A 23,414-nucleotide genomic window follows, 5' to 3' on the forward strand; every position below is an offset into this window, starting at 1 on the left:
TCTAACATCAGAATGATACTGTTTTTCTTTTAGGTTAGGAAATATGCTCCTGAGTGTGATTATAGGGTCAGAGGGTTTAAATCATATGCCTGTTAACTTTAAAAATTCAAGAAAATTGTAGTGTCTAAGAGCATGGGCTATAGAGTTAGACACACCTGGATTTGAGTCCTGGATCTGAGTAATATTTTACAACTGTGGGGAAGTTACCTAACTTTCTAAGCCTCATATTTCTCTTCTACAAAGTGGAGATAATAATTACACTTAATAGTACCTATTAATAATGGCATAAAATTACATGTGAAAACTACTTAGTATGGTTCCTGCCACATAGTAAATACTAATTATTTATTAGTAATTTGTAAACATACGTAATATACAAACACTTATTAACTAATCATTGTCATCATCATTACAATCACACTCCTATAGAATAGGTTGTTCTTTGAATAATGCAGCTCCTGGCATTTTACTGTCTCTGTCATATACTGCAATGCAAGGAGATTTAGAACAATATTTGTGAGCAGTATTTGTGTTTTGAACAAGTTGTAATAAAATTATCATTGGGATGATTCAACACAAATTTGGAGGATCAGCTTTTTGCAGAGCTAAACGATAACTACAACAAACATGGAATTAAACCACAACACAGTATTCACAGTACACCACAAGTCAGACTTCAATATGAGATGAAGCATGGTGGGAAAGAAGAGAAAATGAGAGAGAGAAAGAGAGAGAGAGAGAAGAAATGAATAGAAAGAGAATCAAGGAAGCACCTGGTAGTTATGCTATAAAGTGATTGAAGAAAAAAAGGAGGCTGATACATATTCAAGTGCTGCAAATATCCTCACAATACTCTCAAGAGATAGTAAGCAGTAGACAAACAAGCCTAAATGTTTTGTTTTCTCAGCCTCACACAGCAAATTACTGGCAGAAATGGGATTAGAATGTAGGGTCTTGCTTCTTTAATTCTATTTGCTTTTGGTTCACTATATTAGTCTGATTAAGGATTAATTCTAAAAGGAGGTCTTTTTCACTTGAAATCAGTGGGGTTTTACAGACACAGATTCTTGGAGAATGGATAAAGCATAGCTGTGCTGGAGAGCTTCCATTTGCCCCTGAGATCCACTCTCACCATTGTCCATCTTGTTCTCTGCACCAGTCTCATCTGGACAGACTCCATCAAAGGGCTCCCTTGCCCTCCAGCTTCCTGTGAGTATTACCAAATAAGACTGTTGGGAGGAGAGTACTTATTCTTCTGTTTCCTCTCTGAGAGGTTTCATCAGCTTGGTGCCTTGGCTCCCATCTGGTGGTCCTCTGCATGTAGCCTCTCTCTCCTCAGGTTCCAGTAATTTCTCTATTCCCTTGCATGTATTGCAGGGTGACAACAGTCCTGGGGCACTGCAGTGCTATCCCTTGTTGATTCTCTATAGCCTACTCACACCGTTGTAAACAGTGCCCTTACCAAACTCTCCTTAAATTATCCATTTTTAGTGTGCCGTCTGTTTTCCACTGGGACTTTGAGCGATACACAAACTTTATTGTCACAAACCAGAACTTTTAGGAAAGAAAGAGGGGGCATCTTGGCCAAAGAAGGATCTGGTTTCTCATTACTCCAGAATGGGTTTGGCAGATGCTAATGCTAAAGGGAGATAAGTTATTCCAACAGCTATGAGTCAAAAAAAACTGGGCTGGGTGTGGTGGCTTACACCTGTAATCCCAGCACTTTAAGAGGCTGAGACAGGAGGATTGCTGGAGCCCAGGAGCTTGAGACCAGCCTGGCCAACATAAGGAGACCCTGTCTCTACAAAAGAAAAAAAAATAGCTGGTCATAGTGGCATGCACCTGTAGTCCCAGCTACTCAGGAGGCTAAAATGGGAGGACTGCTTGAGCGCAGGAGGTCAAGGCTGCAGTGTGCCATGATTGTGCCACTGTCCTGTCTCAAAAGACAAAAAACAGAAAAGTAAACCAGATCCTTCTGCTTCCAGTCAAACGTGAAGGGACATTTCCATTAGCTTCAGCATATCATGAGAAGAGACCTGGGCTGTGCAGTGAACTTTTGTCCTGGGCTGTCCTGGGGAGATGACTGTTAAATTCCTCCTCTGAGTATAGCCTGGACCCTTGTCAAGAGTGGCTAGGCAATCTGGGGCTGAGCTGTCCAGACATCTACTGATTCTTAAAAATTATATAGCTAAATGTCAACCAAATCCTCACTTTTCAAGCCTATCATTCACACCTAAATTACAGTATTATAATCGAGCTTTGCATTTGTCTTAGTCCACTTTGTGTTGCTATAACAAAACACCTGGGGCTGAATAATCTGTAAAGAAAAGAGGTTTCTTTAGCTCAGGGTTCCGCAGGTTGGGAAGTTCAAGGGGCATGGTACCAGCATCTGCTCAGCTTCTGTCTCATGCTGCTTCCATTCATGGCAGAAAGCAGAATCAAGGCAGGCATGTGCAAAGAGATCAAACAGCAAAAGAGGTAGCAAGAGAGAGAAACTGAGGGAGCCATACTCTTTTCAACAGTTTGCTGTCTCAGAAACTAATCCATTCCCATAAGAGTGAGGACTCACTCAGCCCCTTGGGAGGGAATTAATCAATTCATGAGAGACCTGCTCCCAGGACCTAAACACCTCCCACTAGGCTCTACCTACCAACATTGGCACATTGGGGATCAAATTTCAACACGAGTTTTTGTGGGTACAAACCACACCCAAACCAAAGCAGTATCTAAGGCATTCAGGCTTTGAATTCTTTAAAGAACAGTCTAGTGACCAAAGAAAGTGTTTTTACAGTGTCATTTGTTTGGAGATCCCCAGACTCCAGATAAGAGATTGTCCTGAGAACCCCTACCAAGATATCACTGTTGTTCTATATGGGAAAGATAGCCTTGACATTGGAGCTGGGGCATTTGCCACTTTATGTCCTCTCTTGAGAATGCTTTATACATTTAATGGGGCAGAGTCAAGACCCCAAAGTCAGGCTCCAGCCAGCTGAGAGAACTTCTTCTATTCTGCAGGTAACGGGAAAGACCAATGCTAATCTCATTTTTGTTTGTTTGTTTTGTTTTTGAGATGGAGTCTCACTCTTTCACCCAGGCTAGAGTGCAGTGGTATGATGTTGGCTTACTGCAACCCCAACCTCCCGGGTTCAAGCGATTCTCCTGCCTCAGCCTCCCGAGGATCTGGAACTACAGTCATGCGCCACCACATCTGGCTAATTTAGTATTTTTAGTAGAGATGGAGGTTACACCATGTTGCCCAGGCTGGTCTCGAACTCCTGACCTCAGGTGACCCGCTCACCTCAGCTTCCCAAAGTGCTGGGATTACAGGCATGAGCTACTGCACTTGGCCAAATCTCACTTTTAAACCCACTGACTGTCTACTTAGCTATCTTGCTTTCTGTAACTGCTTTCAGCTTTAATTGTCTACCTCTCTCTTTGGTACATAACTATGTAGAGGCTTACTTGTATTGTTACTTCAGTGGCTCATGTTTATTCATTTTCAGGTATTTATTGAGTGGGCAGGAACTGGGTTATTATGGGCAGTTGTAATATGATGAATACAGAGCCTACTCTCATAGAGCTTACAGTCTAGGAGAGGTCACGGATACATGAAGAGATCATTATATGTGTTTGTTCCTTGTTTTGCCAACTTCCTCATAAGGATAGGGCAGAACTCATATCTATTATTTTCTATCCATTGAGTACCAAGAATATAGATAATATTCAGTAAATACTTTTTATGTTTTCTGTTAGTAAGTCAGAGTTTGTTACTCTGTCTGCCATGGTGTCAAAGGCATCACAGGTACCTAGCCTCAAAGTAAAGAAGGAAATGAGATTGGGAATAATGCCTGCTTAGCTCTCTGTACACTCTGAAACACCTGTCAAATCAGACTGTATAGCTCCAGGTGTCTGATAGACTGGGCCAGCTCCTGCATTCCAGTCCTTCTTCCTGGGGGCTCAGATGCTCCCGTTCTTGATGAGCCACCTACCCCATTGTGAAAACCCTTTTCAAATAAGGAAAAGACCAAAGAGGAAAGAACAGGGAACTCTGTGTCTAAATTGGCTTCAACTCTCAGGGATGAGAAACCTTTTTCCAACCCATCTCATTAAAGAGAGTGGGAAAGTAAAGACTTTATCTGAGGCTCACTGGAGTTCAGTCACAATCTATTGTTTTAGTTTTCTTGCTAAATTCTTGATATTTATTGCCACTGGCTGATATATTTTACCATTGCTCTCTTAGGAACTAAAGTGCCCAGTAATTCAAACGAGTATATTCTGAGATTGTTTGGGAGTGGTTCTCTTCAATTACTAATTTAATTTCCAACACTCCTGGTCTTTTTTACTTTGAGTTAACGTGAATGTTATTTATGAATGCATCAGGATTTTCATGATGGAAATAGTTCTGTGCAGGGAAACTGAGTAGTTAAAAATGGACAGTAGACCTTATATTGGTCACCATCACTTGGTATTACTGTCATCTCATCCATCTAGGTACCCAAAAATTCAAATTAAAAAGTTACACCAATTAAAGCATGGTAATTTTGTCCATAACTTTCTTCAAAACTTTTATTTTTATGTAGTTATCTATTTAGGTACTTTATTTTTATTTCAGCCAGCACGTTCTTCTCACATTTGTAGTAATTTGCTTATGATCTTAAGTCTTCTTTTTGATTTTTAGGCCATTGGAACATCCTTCTCACTTGTGTCTGCAAGGCACTCGGTAATGCCCCCTCCCCACCAGTGCTTACTCTGCTGCTGGACTAAGTCCTAAACTGTTTTTGTAGACCCAGTCTGGTGTTCCCCCATCCCTCTGAGATTCTCTCTGCTGGTGACTCTATAACTCATTTGTCTATCGAGTTCTCACCTTGTCCTTTGGATTGGAAGGACACCAGTAGTCTTCAGGTTATAACTTCAGCATCATCTCCTGGCTCCCCCATTCTAGCAATTCCTTAATGTCATCTCAGGACACACTCTCCCACGTTCCACTTAGAAGGAGACATGATGCTCCCATCAGACTTGATACAGGTTTGAGGTGGTACTCAGATGCTCTGTTCCTTAATTCAATTTAATTAATTTATTTATTTTGCTAATTAAACATTGATTTGTGGAAGCTGGTGAAATGGGTAGGACCAGAAACCAATCCAGAGGTGGACTCAGTGCTTAGTGCTCTAGATAAGCCAAACTCAAAGTCTTAGCAGAATTAGAATATGCATTGACAGAAAACCAATAAAACTGCTATTTACAGCTATTACTTTAATATTTGTTGCTCTTATATTGTTTAAGTCACTTTTATAACAAAGATGAATTAACTGAACTGTGAAAAACATAATATTCTTTAAGGATTCTCTAGCCAAAGGAGCAATAAATTTCAAGGTAGAGAAAAAAGAGTAAGTATTAAGACTGCATTCACCGGCCGGGTGTGGTGGCTCACGCCTGTAATTCCAGCACTTTGGGAGGCTGAGATGGGCAGATCACGAGGTGGGGAGATCGAGACCATCCTGGCTAACACAGTGAAACCCCTTCTCTACTAAAAATACAAAAAATTAGCCGGGCACGGTGGTGGGCGCCTGTAGTCCCAGCTACTCGGGAGGCTGAGGCAGGAGAATGGCATGAGCTCGGGAGGCAGAGCTTGCAGTGAGCCGAGATCGCCCCACTGCACTCCAGCCTGGGTGACAGAGCGAGACTCTGTCTCAAAGAAAAAAAAAAAGACTGCATTCATCTAGGCAGAATGAACAAGGAATCTATAATAAGTTATCAGTTAGAATTAGGTTTAGTTGCAAGTAAGAGAGACACAAAAAGTAATATAGTGGTTTTAACAAGATGGAGTTGCACTTTTCTTTCATCTAAAAGTATATGAGTCAGCTGGGCACGGTGACTCAGCCTATAATCCCAGCACTTTGGGAGGCTGATGTGGTCAGATCCCCTGAGGTCAGGAGTTCGAGACCAGCCTGGCCAACATGGTGAAACCCCCATGTTGTCGCTACTAAAAATACAAAATTAGCCAAGTGTGGTGGTGCATGCTTGTAGTCCCAGCTACTCAGGAGGCTGAGGCAGGAGAATTGCTTGAACCCTGGAGACAGAGGTTGCAGTAAGCTGAGATCGTGCCACTGCACTCCAGTTTGGGTGACAGAGCAAGACTGTCTCAAAAAAAAAAAAAAGTCTACAAGTAGGCAGTCCTTGAAATCATCAGGGATTCAAACTTCTGTCTTTTTGTTTTCCTACCTTTGATGTTCCATCTCCTAGTCCAAAGTGGCTGCTGAAATTCCAGCTATTACACGTGCATTTCAGCCAACAGGAAAGGATATTATATAAAGCTTACTCATGTGGCCATACCTAGCTGGTGGAGAAGCTGGGAAATGTCTTTATTCCAGGTGGCTAAATTTGTTCTGGTGGGCTTTATTCCAGGTTGCCCAGCTAAAAATCAGTATTATTGCAAGGAAGAGGGAAAGAATAAATGTTGGGGAATAGACAAAATATGATGTAATTGGGAACTATTGGGAGTAAAGTATCCATGAGAATTTCATGAAAACAAGTCTCAAAAAATTTGTCTTTCCACGTTAAATACATAATTTAAAATATACATTAAACCATTTTCAGGAAGAGTTTTCTAATAAAGCCAAAAGCACCACTCTCAAGAACCTGGTGTCAGAAGCACATCACAATTGATCACTCTTAATGTAGGTGTTAGGAATGAAGAAGAGCGAGTGAATGTTGAAAACAAAGGGCCTCGGAGACTTATGGATAAATGGACTCTGGAAGGATAACAGCAGCCTGCCACGACTTGAGGAATGATTTTGATCATTGTCAGTGGAGTTACTCTGAATCACAGATTTGGGACTTAGGGAGTTTTATTTTAGTCTCATTCTCCTAAACAGCCTTTCTGTACTTGGCTTTAAAAATCAGGGAAAGAAATTTCAACTCCAAAGGACAACAATAGTTTTTTTCAAAGGAGCATTTCTTCCTCTAAAATGAGTCAGTTGCAATCCTGACTTGCCATTTCCTGCAGCAATAATATAACCAGTGGTGCTCTAAGTTAACTTAATGGACTTACCTCACTATTAGGGAGTGATTTATGTATCACAAAGAATAGAGTTCACTTTGTGTGAAGAAAAAAACCAAAACCTAAAGAACTTTCCACATGAACCAGCCCTCACCATCACATTTTGGCCCCATTTATTCCCTCTGGAGGATGATTAGACCTAAACCCCTAGCAGATGAGGACTCTTTTTCACTGGGTGTCCCCAGTGTCTAGCACGGTGGTCCTCATAAAGCTGGCTCTCCAAAAATATTTGTTGAAACAATCTGAAAATGGTTCATCAGAGACAATGACAAAATGCACAAAATAAAAATTAATAACACAGCTTTTTGTTGGTCTTAAATCATTTATAGTAGCTCTAAGATAAAATGAAATTCATAGTAAGATGGTACTGATACTGAGAAGTCTTGAGTGTAAAGAAGTGATGAAGGAAAAATATTTATTTGACAACTGCCCTTCAGTGTGAAAAATCCACAGCTGTAAACCACAATGAAGCAAAGACAACCTAATCTGTAAGAGCCTAAGCATTTTACCATACCAGATTTCAGGAAACATGTCTATTCCTTTTGCTATTTCTGTTTGCCAGTTCTTCTGCCATTTGCCAAAATAAAGATGTCCTTTCTCCAGCCCAAACTCAGCTGCAAGCTTCTATTCTAATGACTTTAGAATAGAAGACAGATGCTTCCTGCAGGAGGATTCTGGGGGAAGACAAAGAACGTGTAACCAGCACTGGTTACAGTATTTGTGAGGCCCCATGCAAAATGAAAACACAGGGCCCTTGTTTTGAAATCTGGGGAAAAGTGCCATTAAAGGTACTTAAATATAAAGCCTTTTTCTTGCTTCCACAGTCTTTCTCTTGACTTGTCGTGGTGTTGTTTGTTATGTAATGCTGGTCTAAGTGAAGAAAAATTAAAAATTTAAATTATTGGCATAACTTTTTAAAACCATTCATCTTTATATTATGGAATGCCAGTTTTAACTGCAAAACTGTATTTAGAACCACTGATACAATATAATTTGTATTTTGTAGCTTGTGCACACATATGTATTTTGTTCTTACCAAAACACTGGAAATGATGCAAAAAACCTAACAACTGTTTTTTATTCCACTTTTTGATACATGCCTGTTCTACCAACACTCTGTGGAAGCCAGTGGCTCCCATAAAATGTTTATCTATTTGCTTCTGTCTTGCTGATCTCCCATGCTGGGTCCACTGGAATTCTCTGCTCATGGAACAGCAGAAGGCTGTATGCAAATAAGGAGGCAAGGAACAATATACAAACATATTGTGCATATTGTTCATTCACAAACACCATTGTTTCTTCGAGCTTCACTTACAAAATACAAGTTTAAGATAACATTATTATGAATTTCAAGATGATGACCGCAGATCATTAAACCAACCATGAGACCCTTCTGACCGTGGGACTCTGTGTGACTGTGCATATCATGCACCCTTGAAGCCAGCTCTGCATGTCACCAAGGTAAGAGTTGCCTTTCTTCTCCGTCTTCTCTTTTTCAGTAATTTCAAGAATCAGTAATCACTGGAAGAGCACAAACAAAATAAGTATATGCCAATGGGGAAGCATTAAAAAATAACTTGGTAATGGATAACTCAAGCCTTAGATAAATCTTGAAATGTGGTAAAAAAAAAAAAATTAATAGAAAAAAAACGCTTGTAGTCAATGTTCATTTGAAAGCCATTTTTAATCATGTAGTTCTGTGGAAAATTAGTGGTTAAATTTTTTAAAGAATGAATCGTTTCTGTTTTATTGCTGCAAATCTTACAACTTTTAAAATATGAACGTTAAAACATACAGAAAGGTAATATAAAAGAAATACCCTCATAATTTGAATATATTTTGAAAATTGATTGCATATATCTACCATTTTTATTTTAATTTTTAATTCAGGCAGATAATATAAGAATAAGCAAGATACCAATTTTGTTTTCTTTTCATACCCTAAAATTTTGTTTTACTTTGTTGATGTGAAACAGCAACCTAATAGCCCCAAAGGAAAATCTATTAAACAATTTCAATTTGAAGGGTTTAAAGAAAGAAACAATGATAAGTCATTAATGTGTTTTCATTTTAATGTATCTTTTTTATATTAAGGTGAAAAATTCAGTTATATTTTCAAATGATCAATACAAACATAACTAACTATATTATAATGATATGGATAATCATATGATGAAAGGGCTATAATTAAGCTGTATGCCTTCTTTGTGAATATAAAAGTATTTCTGCAAAACAAAGATGTATTATATATTAACTAATAATTGTTTACAATAAAATTAACCAAAAGCCAGGTCACCCTTGTGCTTAATCAATATTCCTTAAAAACAACTTTTTCCAGCACACACACAATTATGCACTGAACATTTCTGAAACGATACTCAAGAATGTGTTAAGTGATTCCACACCACTGAGAGTGAGACTGACTGGGTGTTCAGAGGGAGAACTTTTACTTCTTGCCTTTTCCTCATCTCCTGTACTGTTTAGGTTTTTTGGTCATGAACATTTTATTTTAATAATAAAAAATCTGGGTAATTTTATAAGTCTAGTTTTAGAAGGATAATAAAGTAATTCAGTGACTATGTATAAAATACATAGTGTGTATTTGTACACTAAAATAAATACTGCAGTGGATAGCACACATTGTACATACGTGTCGCTACAATGCTTTCATTTCATTCTTTAAAAATTTTTTTAATTAAAAAAATTTTATTGCAAATTGCTAAGTTATAATTGTATACATTTTATGGAGGTACAAAATGATTTCATGATTAATGAATATAACATAGAATAATTAAATCAAGCTAATTAACATATTTATCACCTCAAATACCTATCATTTTATGTGGTGAGAACACTTGAAATGCACTCCTAGTGATTTTGGAATGTACAATACATTATTATTAACTATATTCACCATGCTGTACCCATAGAGCTAAAAAAAACCCCTTAATCCTCCTAATTGAGGATTTGTACTTATTGACCATTATCTCCCCATTTCTTCCACACCCCAGCCTCTGGCAACCACCATTCTACTCTCTGCTTCTATAAGTTTGAATGTTTTAAATTCCACATATAAGTGAGAACATGCGGTATTTGTCTTTCTGTGTCTGGCTTATTTCACTTAGCATGTCTCCCGATTTCATCTGTGTTGTTGCACGTGACAGAAATTCTTTCTAAGTCTGAATAGTACTCCATTATGTATATGTACCACGTGTTCTTTATCTATTCATCTGTTGATGAGGTTGGTTTTATAACTTGGCTACGTCAATAGTGCTGCAGTGAACATGAGAGTGCAGTCATCTCTTGGACACACTGATTTAAATCTTTTGGGTAAATCCCCACAAGTAGGATTGCTGAATCTAATTTCATTCTTATATTGGTTTGAGCCACTCTCTAACCCAGGGGGATCATTGCACTAAAGTATCATTGGAGAGTCTCCAGAGGACATGTCTGCAAAGGGAGAAAGGCTTTTTACAATAGCAGAGCTTAATTGTCAATGATGAGGAAGAGCGGTATCCATGAATTTTTCCTGTCATATATTGTATATAAACGATATTCTTCCATACTTTTAAAACATTTTTAATGGAAAAATTCAAAGATACACAAAAGTAGAGAGAAAAATACAATGAACCCCCACGTACCCATTAACCAGCTTCAATAATTATCAATTCACGTCTAATTTTATTTTGTTCATACTGTACCCCACTCACTTCCCCACTTCCAAGTGCATTATTTAGGAGAAAATCCAAACATATCTTTTCATTCATAAGTATTTCAGTATGTATTTCTATAAGGACTCAAAAAAGTAACCACAATACCATTATCGCATCTTTTATAAAAAACCTAATAATTCCCTGATATTGTTAAATATCCAGTCATTGTCCAAATTCCCCTGATTTCTTCATAAATATGTATTTTAAAGCCAATTTGCCTATAGAATATTTTTTAGTCTAGATTCCCCCCTCCTTATATTTACCCTTCATATGTTGAAGAAACCAGCTAATTTGTCCTGCAGGGTTTTCCATATCCCAGATTATGCGATTGCAACCCCCTTCATTGTTTAATATGTTTTCTGTCCCCTATATTTCTTGCAAATTTGTAGTTAGATATGGATGCTTAATCAGAGCAGGTTCTATTTGAGGGAAGACTACTCCCTAAGCGGTATTGTGTATTCCCTATGCATCACATCAGGAGGCAAATAATGCCTGTTTTCTCTCTCTCTCTCTTTTTTTTTTTTTTTTTGAGATGGAGTCTCACTCTGTTGCCCAGGCTGGAGTGCAGTAGCATGATCTCAGCTCACTGCAACCTCCACCTCCTGGTTTCAGGCAATTCTTTTGTCTCAGCCTCCCAAGTAGCTGGGAATACAGGTGCCTCCCACCATGCCCAGCTAATTTTTTTGTATTTTCAGTAGAGACGGGGTTTCACCATGTTGGCCAGACTGGTTTTGAACTTCTGACCTAAAGTGATCCACCCGCCTCAGCTTTCCAAAGTGCTAGGATTACAGGTGTAAGCCACTGCTCCTGGCCTTTTATCTCTCTTTTAGTGATGTTAACATTGATCCCGTAGTTTGGGAGCTATTAGCATAGCATATTGCAGTAGCCTCTTCACTGGTCTTCCCATTTTCCCCTTGCTCCCACCTCATCTCCCCTCATCAGGATATTCTTTACAGAGGGACTGAACTCAGCATTGGCTGGGCAGTTTGGCTGATTTTGGCGGGGCTTGACTGTATGGTTTTTCTGATCTCAGCTAGGGCTGTTTCACTGGTTGACCAGCTGTTTGCCTAATCTAGCGTGGCCTCCACTGGGACAGCTCATTTGTTTCTTGTATGTCATCCCACGGCAGGCTAATTCAGGCATGATCTTGTGGCAATCATAGAGTTCTAAGAGTCTTCTAAATTTTAAATCATCCGATGCATTAACAGATCATTCTTTCTTAGCAAAGCAAGTTATTCATTAGACTTCCAATTAGTTTTCAATATGCGCATTCAATACAGATACAATATATGATAGATCTGACCTTTCTGGAGTTTTGGCAGTTCATTTTGTCTCTTATGTAATAGGATAAGGTTTATTATTAACATTTGCTAGTTCTTGTACTTTTACATAGCTTTATAGACTTTCCGACGTGATTAAAGGTCTTTATCATTTTGTTCTTGAGCTTGTCAGTTCAATCCACACCAGAATTCTTTATTTCCTTTAATTTGTCTCATTGACTCTTTTACTTCCTGCACAATTCTTCTTCTCTTCTTCTTTTGACAGCCCAAGCAGATTTACAGACAGTCTTGTTTTAGTTGTGCTGATGTATCTATTCAGTTTATCTCTGGGAGATTCAGGAGAAACCTGAAAGTTCATGTTTATATGCTTTGCTTTTGTGATATGACAAATGTTAGGCATTGACTGAGTTGAGAAATAAAAATAGAGGGATGGCAAACTCAGGCACATGTAGATGGAAGGGTCACTCGGGAAAGTGACCCTTCTATTAGAGATATGGAATATTTTCCCTGAATGTTGGAAGAAATTCTGCCAAATTATCTATTTCTTCCATAATTTAGTGTTTGGTTTCTTAAAGTATACAAACAAGACATATATACTTTTCCTTGACCAAATGTGACATCATATTTTTAAGTTCTGTATCATATTCTGCAAGCTATTTTAAAAATATCAATTTACTTATGCTAACAAAACCTTGTGGGATACCTCGGGAGATATTAAATTTAGTGTATAGGTTTAAAAAAGCTAATGCTTAGGAAGTCGGCTTTCCTCTAAACAATAGTAGAGCAGAGGACGAGGCTAGAGCTCACAGGCCTGACTCTATACTTGGAGGCAACCCCTTGCTAAGTGCATACTCAAGGCAGAATAACTTATAGCCTGAACCTGAAGGATGTTACAATAAACTATTTTGCTTGGAAATTAAGAAGGGAAAGCTCTGGATGGATTTTGCTAAGCAACACAGTGATCTCCAAATGTCAAGGAAGTAAAAAATAAAAAGATAAATATGTTTTCAGAACTTAGCCAGCTTCATGTGGGTCACCACAGCCTTGTGTGAGACAAGATAAAACATAATTAAAAACTCCAAAGGGCTTGAGTGTCTCACATTACAGGTTCTTACAATCTGTCTTGGAACTCCAAAAAGCTTTTTCGAATACCATTATCACTAATCAGTTAAAAATATTAGCTTAACACGGATTGTCAGTAAAATATTATCAGTTTAAAAATATTTCTTGAATGTCTTAACACTGTGCTCACTCTTTTCAAGGAGGAATTTGATGGAAATAAAATTAGTCCTAGTAACTTTTTAGAGACAGGAACTCCTTTTGAGTCATAGACCACTTAAGGATCTTTTGAAAGCTATGACTTTTCTCCTTAGAAAATGCATCTTTAGGCTCCAGCAACAGGTCATTGTGTGAGAAAAAATAAAAGTACTGCTGAAAAAAAGAAAAGAAAAGAAAATGTATCTTTGAACATACACTTAAATTTTACATTCAGAATGTGGGGTTTTATGGGCATTCCAGAAGCCCTTCCATGGATCCTCTAGGCCTGAGTTATGGGCTTCAGTTGTCCCTAGTGTAATGAGAAGAAACTAAGCATGGAATCAAATATGCCCCTAACTTGCCATCTGCTGTTGTTTGTTTGTTTGTTTGAGATAGGGTCTTGCTCTGTTGCCCAGGCTGGAGTGCAATGGCGTGATCTTGCTCACTACAACCTCCGCTCCCCCTTGGTCAAGTAATCTTCCCACTTCAGCCTCTCAAGAAGCTGGGACTACTGGCGAGTGCCACCATGCCTGGCTAATTTTTGTATTTTTTGTAGAGACGGGGTTTTGCCTTGTTGTCCAGGCTGGTCTCGAACTCCTGGACTCAAACGATCACTGCCTTGGCCTCCCAAACTGCTAGGATTACAGGCGTGAGCTACCGCACCCGGCTGCCACCTGATGTTGATAAAGTCATTTAGTATCTTCAGGACTTAGTTCCCTCATCTGTGAAATAAGAAATATAACTAGATAACCTTCCAGATACAGCTGCCTTTGCTCTTTGGAGCTAATAATCTGGCTGAGAAGATAAAATGGTCACAAAAAAATTCAAGGCATTTCTTTTCCCCGGATATTTGTTATAAAACTTTTCAAACAGCAAAATGGAAAGATTTTATAGTGACTACCCATATAGCCATCACTTAAATTCAGCCATTAAGCTTTATTATATAGTTATTTAGGTAGCCATTTCTCTATCCATCCATCAATTTTTTTTTTTTTTTTTTTTTTTTTTTTTTTTTTGAGATGGACTCACTCTGTTACTCAGGCTGGAGTACAGTTCTGGGTACGATCTCAGCTCACTGCAACCTCTGCCTCTCAGGCTCAAGCAATCCTTCCACCTCAGCCTCCCGAATAGCTGGGACTACAGGTGCACACCACTGCACCAAGCTAATTATTATTTTTTTTTTGTAGAGACAGGGTTTCACCACATTGCCCAGGTTGGTCTCAAACTCCTGAGCTCAAGCAATCTGCCTGCCTAGGTCTCTGGAAGTGCTGGGATTACAGGTGTGAGCCACTGCACCCGACCCAATTCGTCATTTTATAAATATATTTTGCCTTTCCGCGCTACCCACAGAGGGATCCATTCTGTGTTGTTCTGGATTCCCTTCATAACTTAAAAGAAAACTTTCACAATGTCCAGAGCCCTTGATGTCCTGCCAATGAAGGAGGAGGATGTCCTCAAGTTCCTTTCAGCAGGAACCCACTTAGGTGGCACCAACCTTGACTTCCAAATGGAACAGTACATCTATATGAAAAGTGATGGCATCTACATCCTAAACCAGAAGAAGACCTGGGAGAAGTTTCTGCTGGCAGCTCGTGCCATTGTTGCCATTGAAAACCCTGCTGATGTCAGTGTCATATCCTCCAGGAAAACTGGCCAGAAAGCCATGCTGTTGTTTGCTGCTGTCACTGGAGCCACTCTTGTTGCTGGCCGCTTTACTCCTAGAACATTCACTAACCAGATACAGGCGGCCTTCCGGGAGCCACGGCTTCTGGCGGTTACTTATCCCAGGGCTGACCACCAGCCCCTCACAGAGGCATCTTGTGTTAACCTACCTATCATTGCTCTGTGTCACACAGATTCTCCTCTGCGCTATGTGGACATTGTCATCCCATGCAACAACAAGGGAGCTCACTCAGGGGGTTTGATGTGGTGGATGCTGGTCCAGAAAGTCCTGCACATGCCTGGCACCATTTCCCACAAACATCCGTGGGATGCCGTGCCTGATCTCTACTTCTGCAGAGATCCTGAAGAGATGGAAAAAGATCAGGCTGCTGCTGAAAAGGCTGTGACCAAGGAGGAATTTCAGGGTGCACAGACTATGCCAGCTCCTGAGTTCTCCGCTACTCAGTCTGAGGGTGCAGACTGGTCTGAACGCATGCAGGTGCCCTCTGTACTTAGTCAGAAGTTCCCTACTGAAGCCTGGAGTGCTTAGCCTGCCACGGGAGGCTGGTGTGCAGCTCCCAATGCTCTGGCCACTGAATGGGTAGAAGCAACCACTGAATGGTCTTAAGCTCTTAAGCTGTTCTTGCATAGGCACTTAAGCAACATGGAAATAATGCTGATGGAAAATAAACATCAGTTTCTAAGTAAAAGATAAAAATAAATAAATATGTTTCAAAGTAAATCACGGATTCCCTATATTCTCCCTAAATATTTCAGCATGCATATCAAGTTCAATATTTGTTTATAGTTTTCTTCTTTTGATGTAAAATGTACTTATGAAGGAATGCACAAATCTTAAGTTTACATTTGTTGAGTTTTGGCAAATAATATCGTTCTTTATAACTCGGGGTTCCCCAGCCCTTGGGCCCCAGACTGGTACCAGGCCACACAGCAGGAGGTGAGCCAGCACTACTGCCTGAGCTCTGCTTCCTGTCAAATCTGCAGCAGCATTAGATTCTCATAGGAGCTGGAACCCTATTGTGAACTGCATGTGCAAGGAATCTAGGTTATGGTGCTCCTTATGAGAATCTAACTAATGCCTGATGATCTGAGGTGGAACAGCTTCATCCCAAAACCACCATGCCCATCCTCCCTACCTCCCTTCCCCCTCCCCAGCTCTCCCTGCTGGAAAAATTGTCTCCCTCACCTACCCCCACGCTCTGTTCCTGGAAAAAATTGTCTTTCAAGAAATCGGTCCCTGGTGCCAAAAGGGTTGGAAACCACTGTCATAACTGAATCCTTGCTACACTCTGACACCCTTGTCCTTTCTCCCTTTACCATACTCACCTGGAGAAACTAAAACCTTTCTTAAATCCTACTCTCCTAATAAAAATTGATCTGTGCCATTGAATAAGACAAGACAAAAATGACTATGTTGACTATTTCAAATTTAAGATTACTAACATCTACTGGGCCTTTAATGCTTCCCAGAAATTATCCTATATTTGCTTAGCTCCATCTTTAAACCAGCATTTCTCAAATTATCCATAGTAAGAGAGACTAGCTTCTTATAATTTTAAATCCATCTTGGTATAATACTTTGGTAAATTACAACAAAAATGGGCTACAACAAAAATGAAATAAAGAAAGACATAAAAATATGAGTCTCTAATTTTACTCTGTCCAATTGCTACGGAATCTTCTAAATGCATATTCTTAATTTCTGAACTCATCTTTTCATGGACAGATAACAAATAATTTGCAAAAAAAAAAATGGTCTGCAGAATATCTCTCGAGTTCTACTGCTTTAAGTGACTAGAATATTTTGTACCTTCTCTCTTCTCAAACTTCCATCACTTCCTTAGCCTTCATCACTGTCAGCTGATGATTTTGCTTCACCAAGGCACTTGGAGGAATTACAAGGGAACTTTCATAAGCTCTCCCTGGCATTTCTACTTGTCTACCAGTATCTGTGCCCACATGCACTACCTTTTCTTACATTACTTATGGAAAAACCGCCATGCTCCTAGCAAAAGCCAATCCCTTTGCCTGAATGCTAGTGTCATGCCCTTCAATGCAAGGCTGCTGCTGGGGCAGCTCTTCCTCCTCTCTATGACCCCATTCCCATCAGCATACAATCATGCTGCTGCTATTCCTCCCATCTGAGAAAACCTCTCATGGCCCTCCCTCCTCCTCCAAGAAGTACACTTTTTTCTCTGTCCCTTTCCTGCAAAACTCTTTAAATTAGTTGTTTAGACTAGCTGTCTCCAATTTCTCTCCATAAGTCTCTCGTGGACCCACTTAAGGCAGGTTTTCATTCCCGCCACTGCACTAAAACTGCTCTTTTTAAGGTCATCGGTGACATCCGGATTTCCAAACCCAATGGACATTTTTCAGTTCTCATCTTTCTTGACCTGTCAGCAACATTCGACAATTGATGACCTTCTTCCTTCAAAAACTTTCTTTTCCTGTCTTCCAGGATACCGTTCTAGCTTGCATTTCCTCCCACTTTTCTGGCCTTTTCTTTTCAGTTTCCTCTGGCTGACCTGGAAATGTTGGCGTGTCCATTCTTGGCCCTCTCCTCTTTCCTGTCTACACTTATTCCCTACATGAGCTCATTCAACTTCATGACTTTACCATCCAGAGGCTGATGAATTTCAAATTCCTTTACCTCTTTCCTGACCCCCAGGCTGCCTAGTTGCCATCTCCCATTGGCTATCTCATGAGCATCTGAGTATTTCAAATTTAACATGTCCTGACATAGCTCCAGGTATTCCTTCTACTTCAAACCAGCTTTTCCGTTGTATTTTAGTCAGTAGTAACTCCATCCTTCCAAAGCCTAAAACCTGGGCATCATCATTCACATCACTCTTTTTCTCCTACCCCACATCCAATGCCTTAGCAACTTCTATTAGCTAATCTCAGTTTACAAGAGACCTAAAGGATGAAGGATTTTTGCATAAAGATAAAAAAGTAATGCATTTAAAAACAGAAGTACCAAGAGAATGCCAATATTGCCTCTGGGCCCACTGAATATGGGAGATGCAAAATGAGTAGCGTCCACTCCAGAGGGCTGCAGTAGCTTGCTGGGGGTGTAGAATGTTCTTAAGTTCTCCATAGGCAAGAGGTGAGGCAGATCTTGCGAAGAGACAGAGGATGAGAAGACTTTGCTAACAGTGAAATTATTGCTCCGTAGGATGCAAAGGAGAATGCTGGGGAGATAACAGTGGAAGGATGCACCACCACCACCACCATCATCCTGCCATCTAATATCCCATTAGAAGGATAGTAAGTACATACACACATAGACACTAACAGCTTGAATACATTACATATATGGCAATGTTAATAATTTAATGCCAAGGCGAGGCAATCAATAATTCCTGAATTGTAGATAACTTATAAGAATTGAAGAGAAAGGACAAATATTACATTATTCCACTTATATGACATACCTAAGAATAGTTACATTCATAAAGACAGGAAGTAGAATCGTAGTTACCAGGGGCTGGGACAAGGGAGGAACGGGGAATCAGTGTTTAATGGGCCCTGGGTTTCAGTTTGGGATGATGAAAAAGAGATGGATGCTGGTGATGGCAACACAACAATGTGAATGTGTTTAACGACACTGAACACTTAAAAATGATTAAAATGACAAATTTTATGTTATGTGTATTTTACATTAAAAAAGAATTGAAGCAGTGTGCATTTTAACATTTGGCTAATCCAAGGGAGTTCAGAGGGTGGCAACTGCACACCGTAACAGAGGTCTGACATATGAAAAGTGTTTACACCCCTTGTTGTATTTCATCCTCACCACGGTCTAATTAGGAAGGTATCGCCACTGCACCAGAGGAGAAGGAAAACTGAGAGTCAAAGAGATTTTGTCCAAAGATTTACAGCTAGTAAGTGATGGAGCTGGGAGTTACATCCGGGAGCATGTGTTGTCTCCAGAGCTATGTGCTTTCTATGTGCTAACGACACCACACTGAAATAGGGGAGATATAAACTGTGCTTTAGAAATGTTCTGAAATCCATGTTGTAGGCCCGCAGCACAGTAGTGGACCACTGGCAACCACCAGCAACAGATGGCTGAGGCAGGTCTTTTTAAACAAAAGCCACTCTGTGCTCCAGTGGAGGAGCTAGTGGTGCAAACAGGAGCAAGCACCGTCAGAAGTGGCTGAGGCTGTGAATGAAAGCACAGTGCTCAGGGCAAGCACTGTGGAAGGACTCATCATTTCACATTGGGCTCATTAGCATTTCCTCACACACAGGCAGTGACCACCATTGTGGGGCATCACCCTTGGATAAGGCACAGCTGAAATATCAGATGCTCAGAGGTAAATTTAAAATTTTATATCTGTACTTTAGAAATATGAGTGCTTCATAAATATGAGGCATTAAAATGATTTACCATCTACAAAGCAGTCTGGGAAGAGGAACGGTTTTATCAGACTGGTCTCATAAAGCTTACTGACTGCCAAAACAATAGTGCCAAAAAGGAATTCGGTTCAGACAGCTCAGGGAAGCTTATTATACTGCCAACTTGAACTTTTCTTCTTTTCCCACTAAAACATGTTTTGGAAAATCTGTGTATGTATCCTATTGTATAGGGAACTTCAAAAGGCTCAAGTGGACCACTGCAGAAACCTCAGAATACTGTCTTGAGAATACTTCAAAGATTTCCAAAACACATCAGTATAAAACATCTGCAATGTAAGTTCAAGATGCCAATTGGGTTGCCAGTAAAGGCAAAGTTTAATATTCCCAGATGTTACTATACAGTATCTATGATATGTTGGCTGAATAGGGTATGCACATTTGCACATCATGGTATTTTCTCAAAATGTAAATTGAGTCCCTGGAGATATAACAATAGCAAGGCTGAATAAATTGTCTAAAAATTAAAATTCATATTTTTTTGTTAGTTTAAAAGATGGGGGAAAGCAGAGAGCAATAAAGCTAATTCATATATTAAATGTCATTTAAAAAATTGAGATAGTACCACCAAAATCTTAAAAGCATGAATAGAACTGAAATAAATAGCCTTTTATTTTGGCAGTGATCATTCCCATTACCAGAACTTCGTGAGGATGCAGTGAAAGCTAAGTATGTTCAATTATTTAATAAACTCTCTTTTTGAGAGGGTATCATAGCATATTCCATTTAAAAAGCAACTTATATATTAAGACAATTGAATTCTTTCTAGAACGTTCAAAATAAAATGAAGCATGATAATTTTACAACATCAAAGAAGACATACCTACATTAAAGAACTATTTTGGAGGATTTAGTAGTTCACAGCATCTTTGTCCTTGTTGGAGGTCATTGCAAGGATAGAATTATGGAAGCAATTTGATTATGGAAGCTTTCTTTTAATTCACTTTATTTGTAATTAAGCCTCAGTGGTGATAACCATAAAAAGTGTTTTTAAGTACAAAGTTATTTTGGTTAACCCAAAGAACAATGTTTATCCAGTCACTGTCTAGTTTAATTATTAAAAGTATTTTGAACTCAAAATATCATTATTGAAAGCAGAAAGGAAAATTTGTCAAGTATGTACGTCCTTTATACAGCTAATATGGCTGAAGTATCAGTCTCCAAATACTTTGGTGTTGTGCAAGGATCTTCCAGGTAGAGGTCAGTAAACCAGGTTTCTAGACTCTATCACTAACTAGTCACATGACTTAGGAAAAATAATTGCAGCTCTTTGGAACTATGTTTCTTCATTTTCAAAATAACATTGGATTAGACTAGTTTTTCTGACCAGCTTCATCACTGGAGGACCTCGTTTCAGCAGCTGTCTTGGGACTCCTGATTGGGAAACTTTGATTAGCCTATGTGGTCAATTTGAGGTCAAACATACAATGTCTATCAGGTGTTAAGCTCAGATCATTGAAGTCCCAAAGTTTCCTTCCAACACTAACAGTCCATGATCTTGGGACTTATTTGGTGCCTATCCTTCAATCATCATCAACAATAATGAGTTACGGAACACCTATTATTTTACCACATTGTGCTAGTCAAGGGGATACTAAAAGGTTTAAAAGATTCCTGCTAGATCTGGTTGGGAAGATGGGTTAGATAGATAAAATTAAGGAAACAGAGTATTGTATACTGGGTGGGAATGACAACCTAGGCCCAGAGCATTTGGGAAGACCTTCAAAGAGGGGACTTTAGAGAGGTTAAGGTGGAATGTGGCGATAAGGTCTTAACAGATAAGATAAATGGAGTCACCAGAAACATGAGAGCTGGAATATTCAATGCCTGGCTTAGAGTAAAGAGTAAGGTAGTTTGGCTGGAAAGAATTGTGTTATTATTTAATGAGTCTTTAATCCCAAATTGTATACAGCAGCTTAGCTGTTATTTTAGCAAATGTGGTAGCTATTATTGCTATATTTAGCCAACCTGTGGTACATCAGACTATCCAACTGTTTACAATTACGTTTATTAACCCTAGGGAAATTATTGATGTGTCTCACAATGTAACATTGACACAGTGGAACAATCGACGAATATTTATTGAATCCATATAGTGTGCAAGTCTTTATGGGGTATAAAACTGGATTGGAAAGTTTCTTGCCCTAAGGGAACAAACTAGTTGCAGTTGTAAAATGGCTGCAAGGAAAAAACCAAAATAAGGTACAAGACTATATAGTGAATTTAGCACTTTTCAAAATGTAAACCTTCAAGCAACCCACAGTTACAAAAGTGATCCTATTCATACCCATGATGAGAAAGATTAGCTTGGTACACTGATCACCCCAAGCCTGTAGCTCTGGTCCAGGTTACTTCACCCCACCAACTCTAGGACAGTATTCCTTTACATTTGTTCACACTACATATCCTCTACCTAATGACCTCCAAACATTCCAAAGTTTTTTAAATTGTATTTTTGTTTTATAGGTCCTGCGAGATTTATGCTTTAAAGAGATTCTGTTCTGATGTGTTTCCAGGATTTGTTTCAAGATTTAGAGCTCCTTTTAGCAGTTCTTGTAGTGGTGGCTTGGTAGTGGCGAATTCTCTCAGCATTTGCCTGAAAAAATGAAAAAAGGAAAGACTATCTTTCCTTCGTGCATGAAACTTAGTTTTGCTAGATACAAAATTCTTGGCTGATAATTGTTTTATTTGAGGAGGCTGAAGATAGGTCCCCATTCCCTTCTAGCTTGTAGGTTTCTGCTGAGAAACTGCTGTTAACCTGATAGGGTACGTGGTGCTTTTGTCTCACAGCTCTTAAGATTCTTTCCTTCATCCTAACTCTAGGTAACCTGATGACAATGTACTTGCGATGATTTCTCAGATGTTCTTTGTGCTGCTTGTATTTGGGTGTCTAGGTCTCTAGCAAGGCTGGGGAAGTTTTCCTCTATTATTCCTCCAAATATGTTTTCCAAACTTTTAGATTTCTCTTCTTCCTCAAGAACACTGATTATCCTTAGGTTTTGTCGCTTAACATAATCCCAGACTTCTTGGAGACTTTGTTCATATTTTCTTATTCTTTTTTCTTTGTCTTTGTTGGATTGGGTTAATTCGAAGACCTTGTCTTCGAGCTCTGAATTTCTTTCTTCTGCTTGTTCAGTTCTATTGCTGAGATTTTCCAAAGCATTTTGCATTTCTTTTTTTAAGACAGTCTTGCTCTGTCACCCAGGCTGGAGTGCAGTTTTACGATCTCAGCTCACTGCAACCTCTACCTCCCAGATTCAAGCAATTCTCCTGCCTCAGCCCCCCAAGTAGCTGGGATTACAAGTGTGCACCACCATGCCTGGCTAATTTTTGTATTTTTTTTTTAGTAGAGACAGGGTTTCACCATGTTGGTCAGGCTGGTCTCAAACTCCTGACCTCAGGTGATCCACCTGCCTCCCAAAGTGCTAAGATTACAGGCGTGAGCCACCACTCCTGGCCAGCATTTTGCATTTCTGTAAGTGTGTCTATTGTTTCCTGAAGTTTTGATTGTTTTTTATTTATGTTATCTATTTCCTTGAATATTTCTCCCTTTACTTCTTGTGTCATGTTTTGGATTTCCTTGCACTGTGCTTCGCCATCCTCTGTTGTCTCCCTGATTAGCTTAATAACTAACCTCTTGAATTCTTTTTCAGGTAAATCAGGGATTTCTTCTTGGTTTGGGTCCATTGCTGGTGAGCTAGTGTGATTTTTTGTGGGTGTTAAATAACTTTATTTTGTCACATTACCAGAGTTAGTTTTCTGGTTCCTTCTCATTTGGGTAGGCTCTGTCAGAGGGAAGGTCTAGGGCTGAAGGCTGTTGTTCAGATTCTTTTGTCTCACGGGGTGTTCCCTTGATGTAGTACACTCCCCCTTTTCCTATGGATGTGGCTTCCCGAGAGCCAAGCTGTAGTGATTATTGTCTCTCTTCTGGATCTAGCCACCTAGCAAGTCTACCAGGCTCTGGGCTGGTAATGGGGGTTGTCTGCACAGAGTCCTGTGATG

General features: G+C 39.4%; 1 protein-coding gene and 1 long non-coding RNA gene across 2 annotated transcripts; one reads left to right on the forward strand and one right to left on the reverse strand.

Annotated features, from left to right (window-relative positions):
• Positions 1-2,128: 2,128 nt before the first annotated feature.
• On the reverse strand, positions 2,129-22,372 carry LOC115832338. Its single transcript, XR_004027785.1, has 3 exons — positions 22,256-22,372; positions 10,612-10,617; positions 2,129-2,140 (listed from the first exon to the last, which is right to left on the reverse strand). It is a non-coding gene; the product is annotated as an uncharacterized LOC115832338 (long non-coding RNA).
• Positions 14,719-15,522, forward strand: LOC115832337 (40S ribosomal protein SA-like). Its single transcript, XM_030802598.1, has one exon. The coding sequence runs from the start codon at positions 14,719-14,721 to the stop codon at positions 15,520-15,522; it is 804 nt and encodes a 267-aa protein (XP_030658458.1).
• Positions 22,373-23,414: the final 1,042 nt, after the last annotated feature.

Source organism: Nomascus leucogenys, chromosome 22a (assembly GCF_006542625.1).
Source record: "Nomascus leucogenys isolate Asia chromosome 22a, Asia_NLE_v1, whole genome shotgun sequence".
Lineage (NCBI taxonomy): Eukaryota > Metazoa > Chordata > Mammalia > Primates > Hylobatidae > Nomascus > Nomascus leucogenys.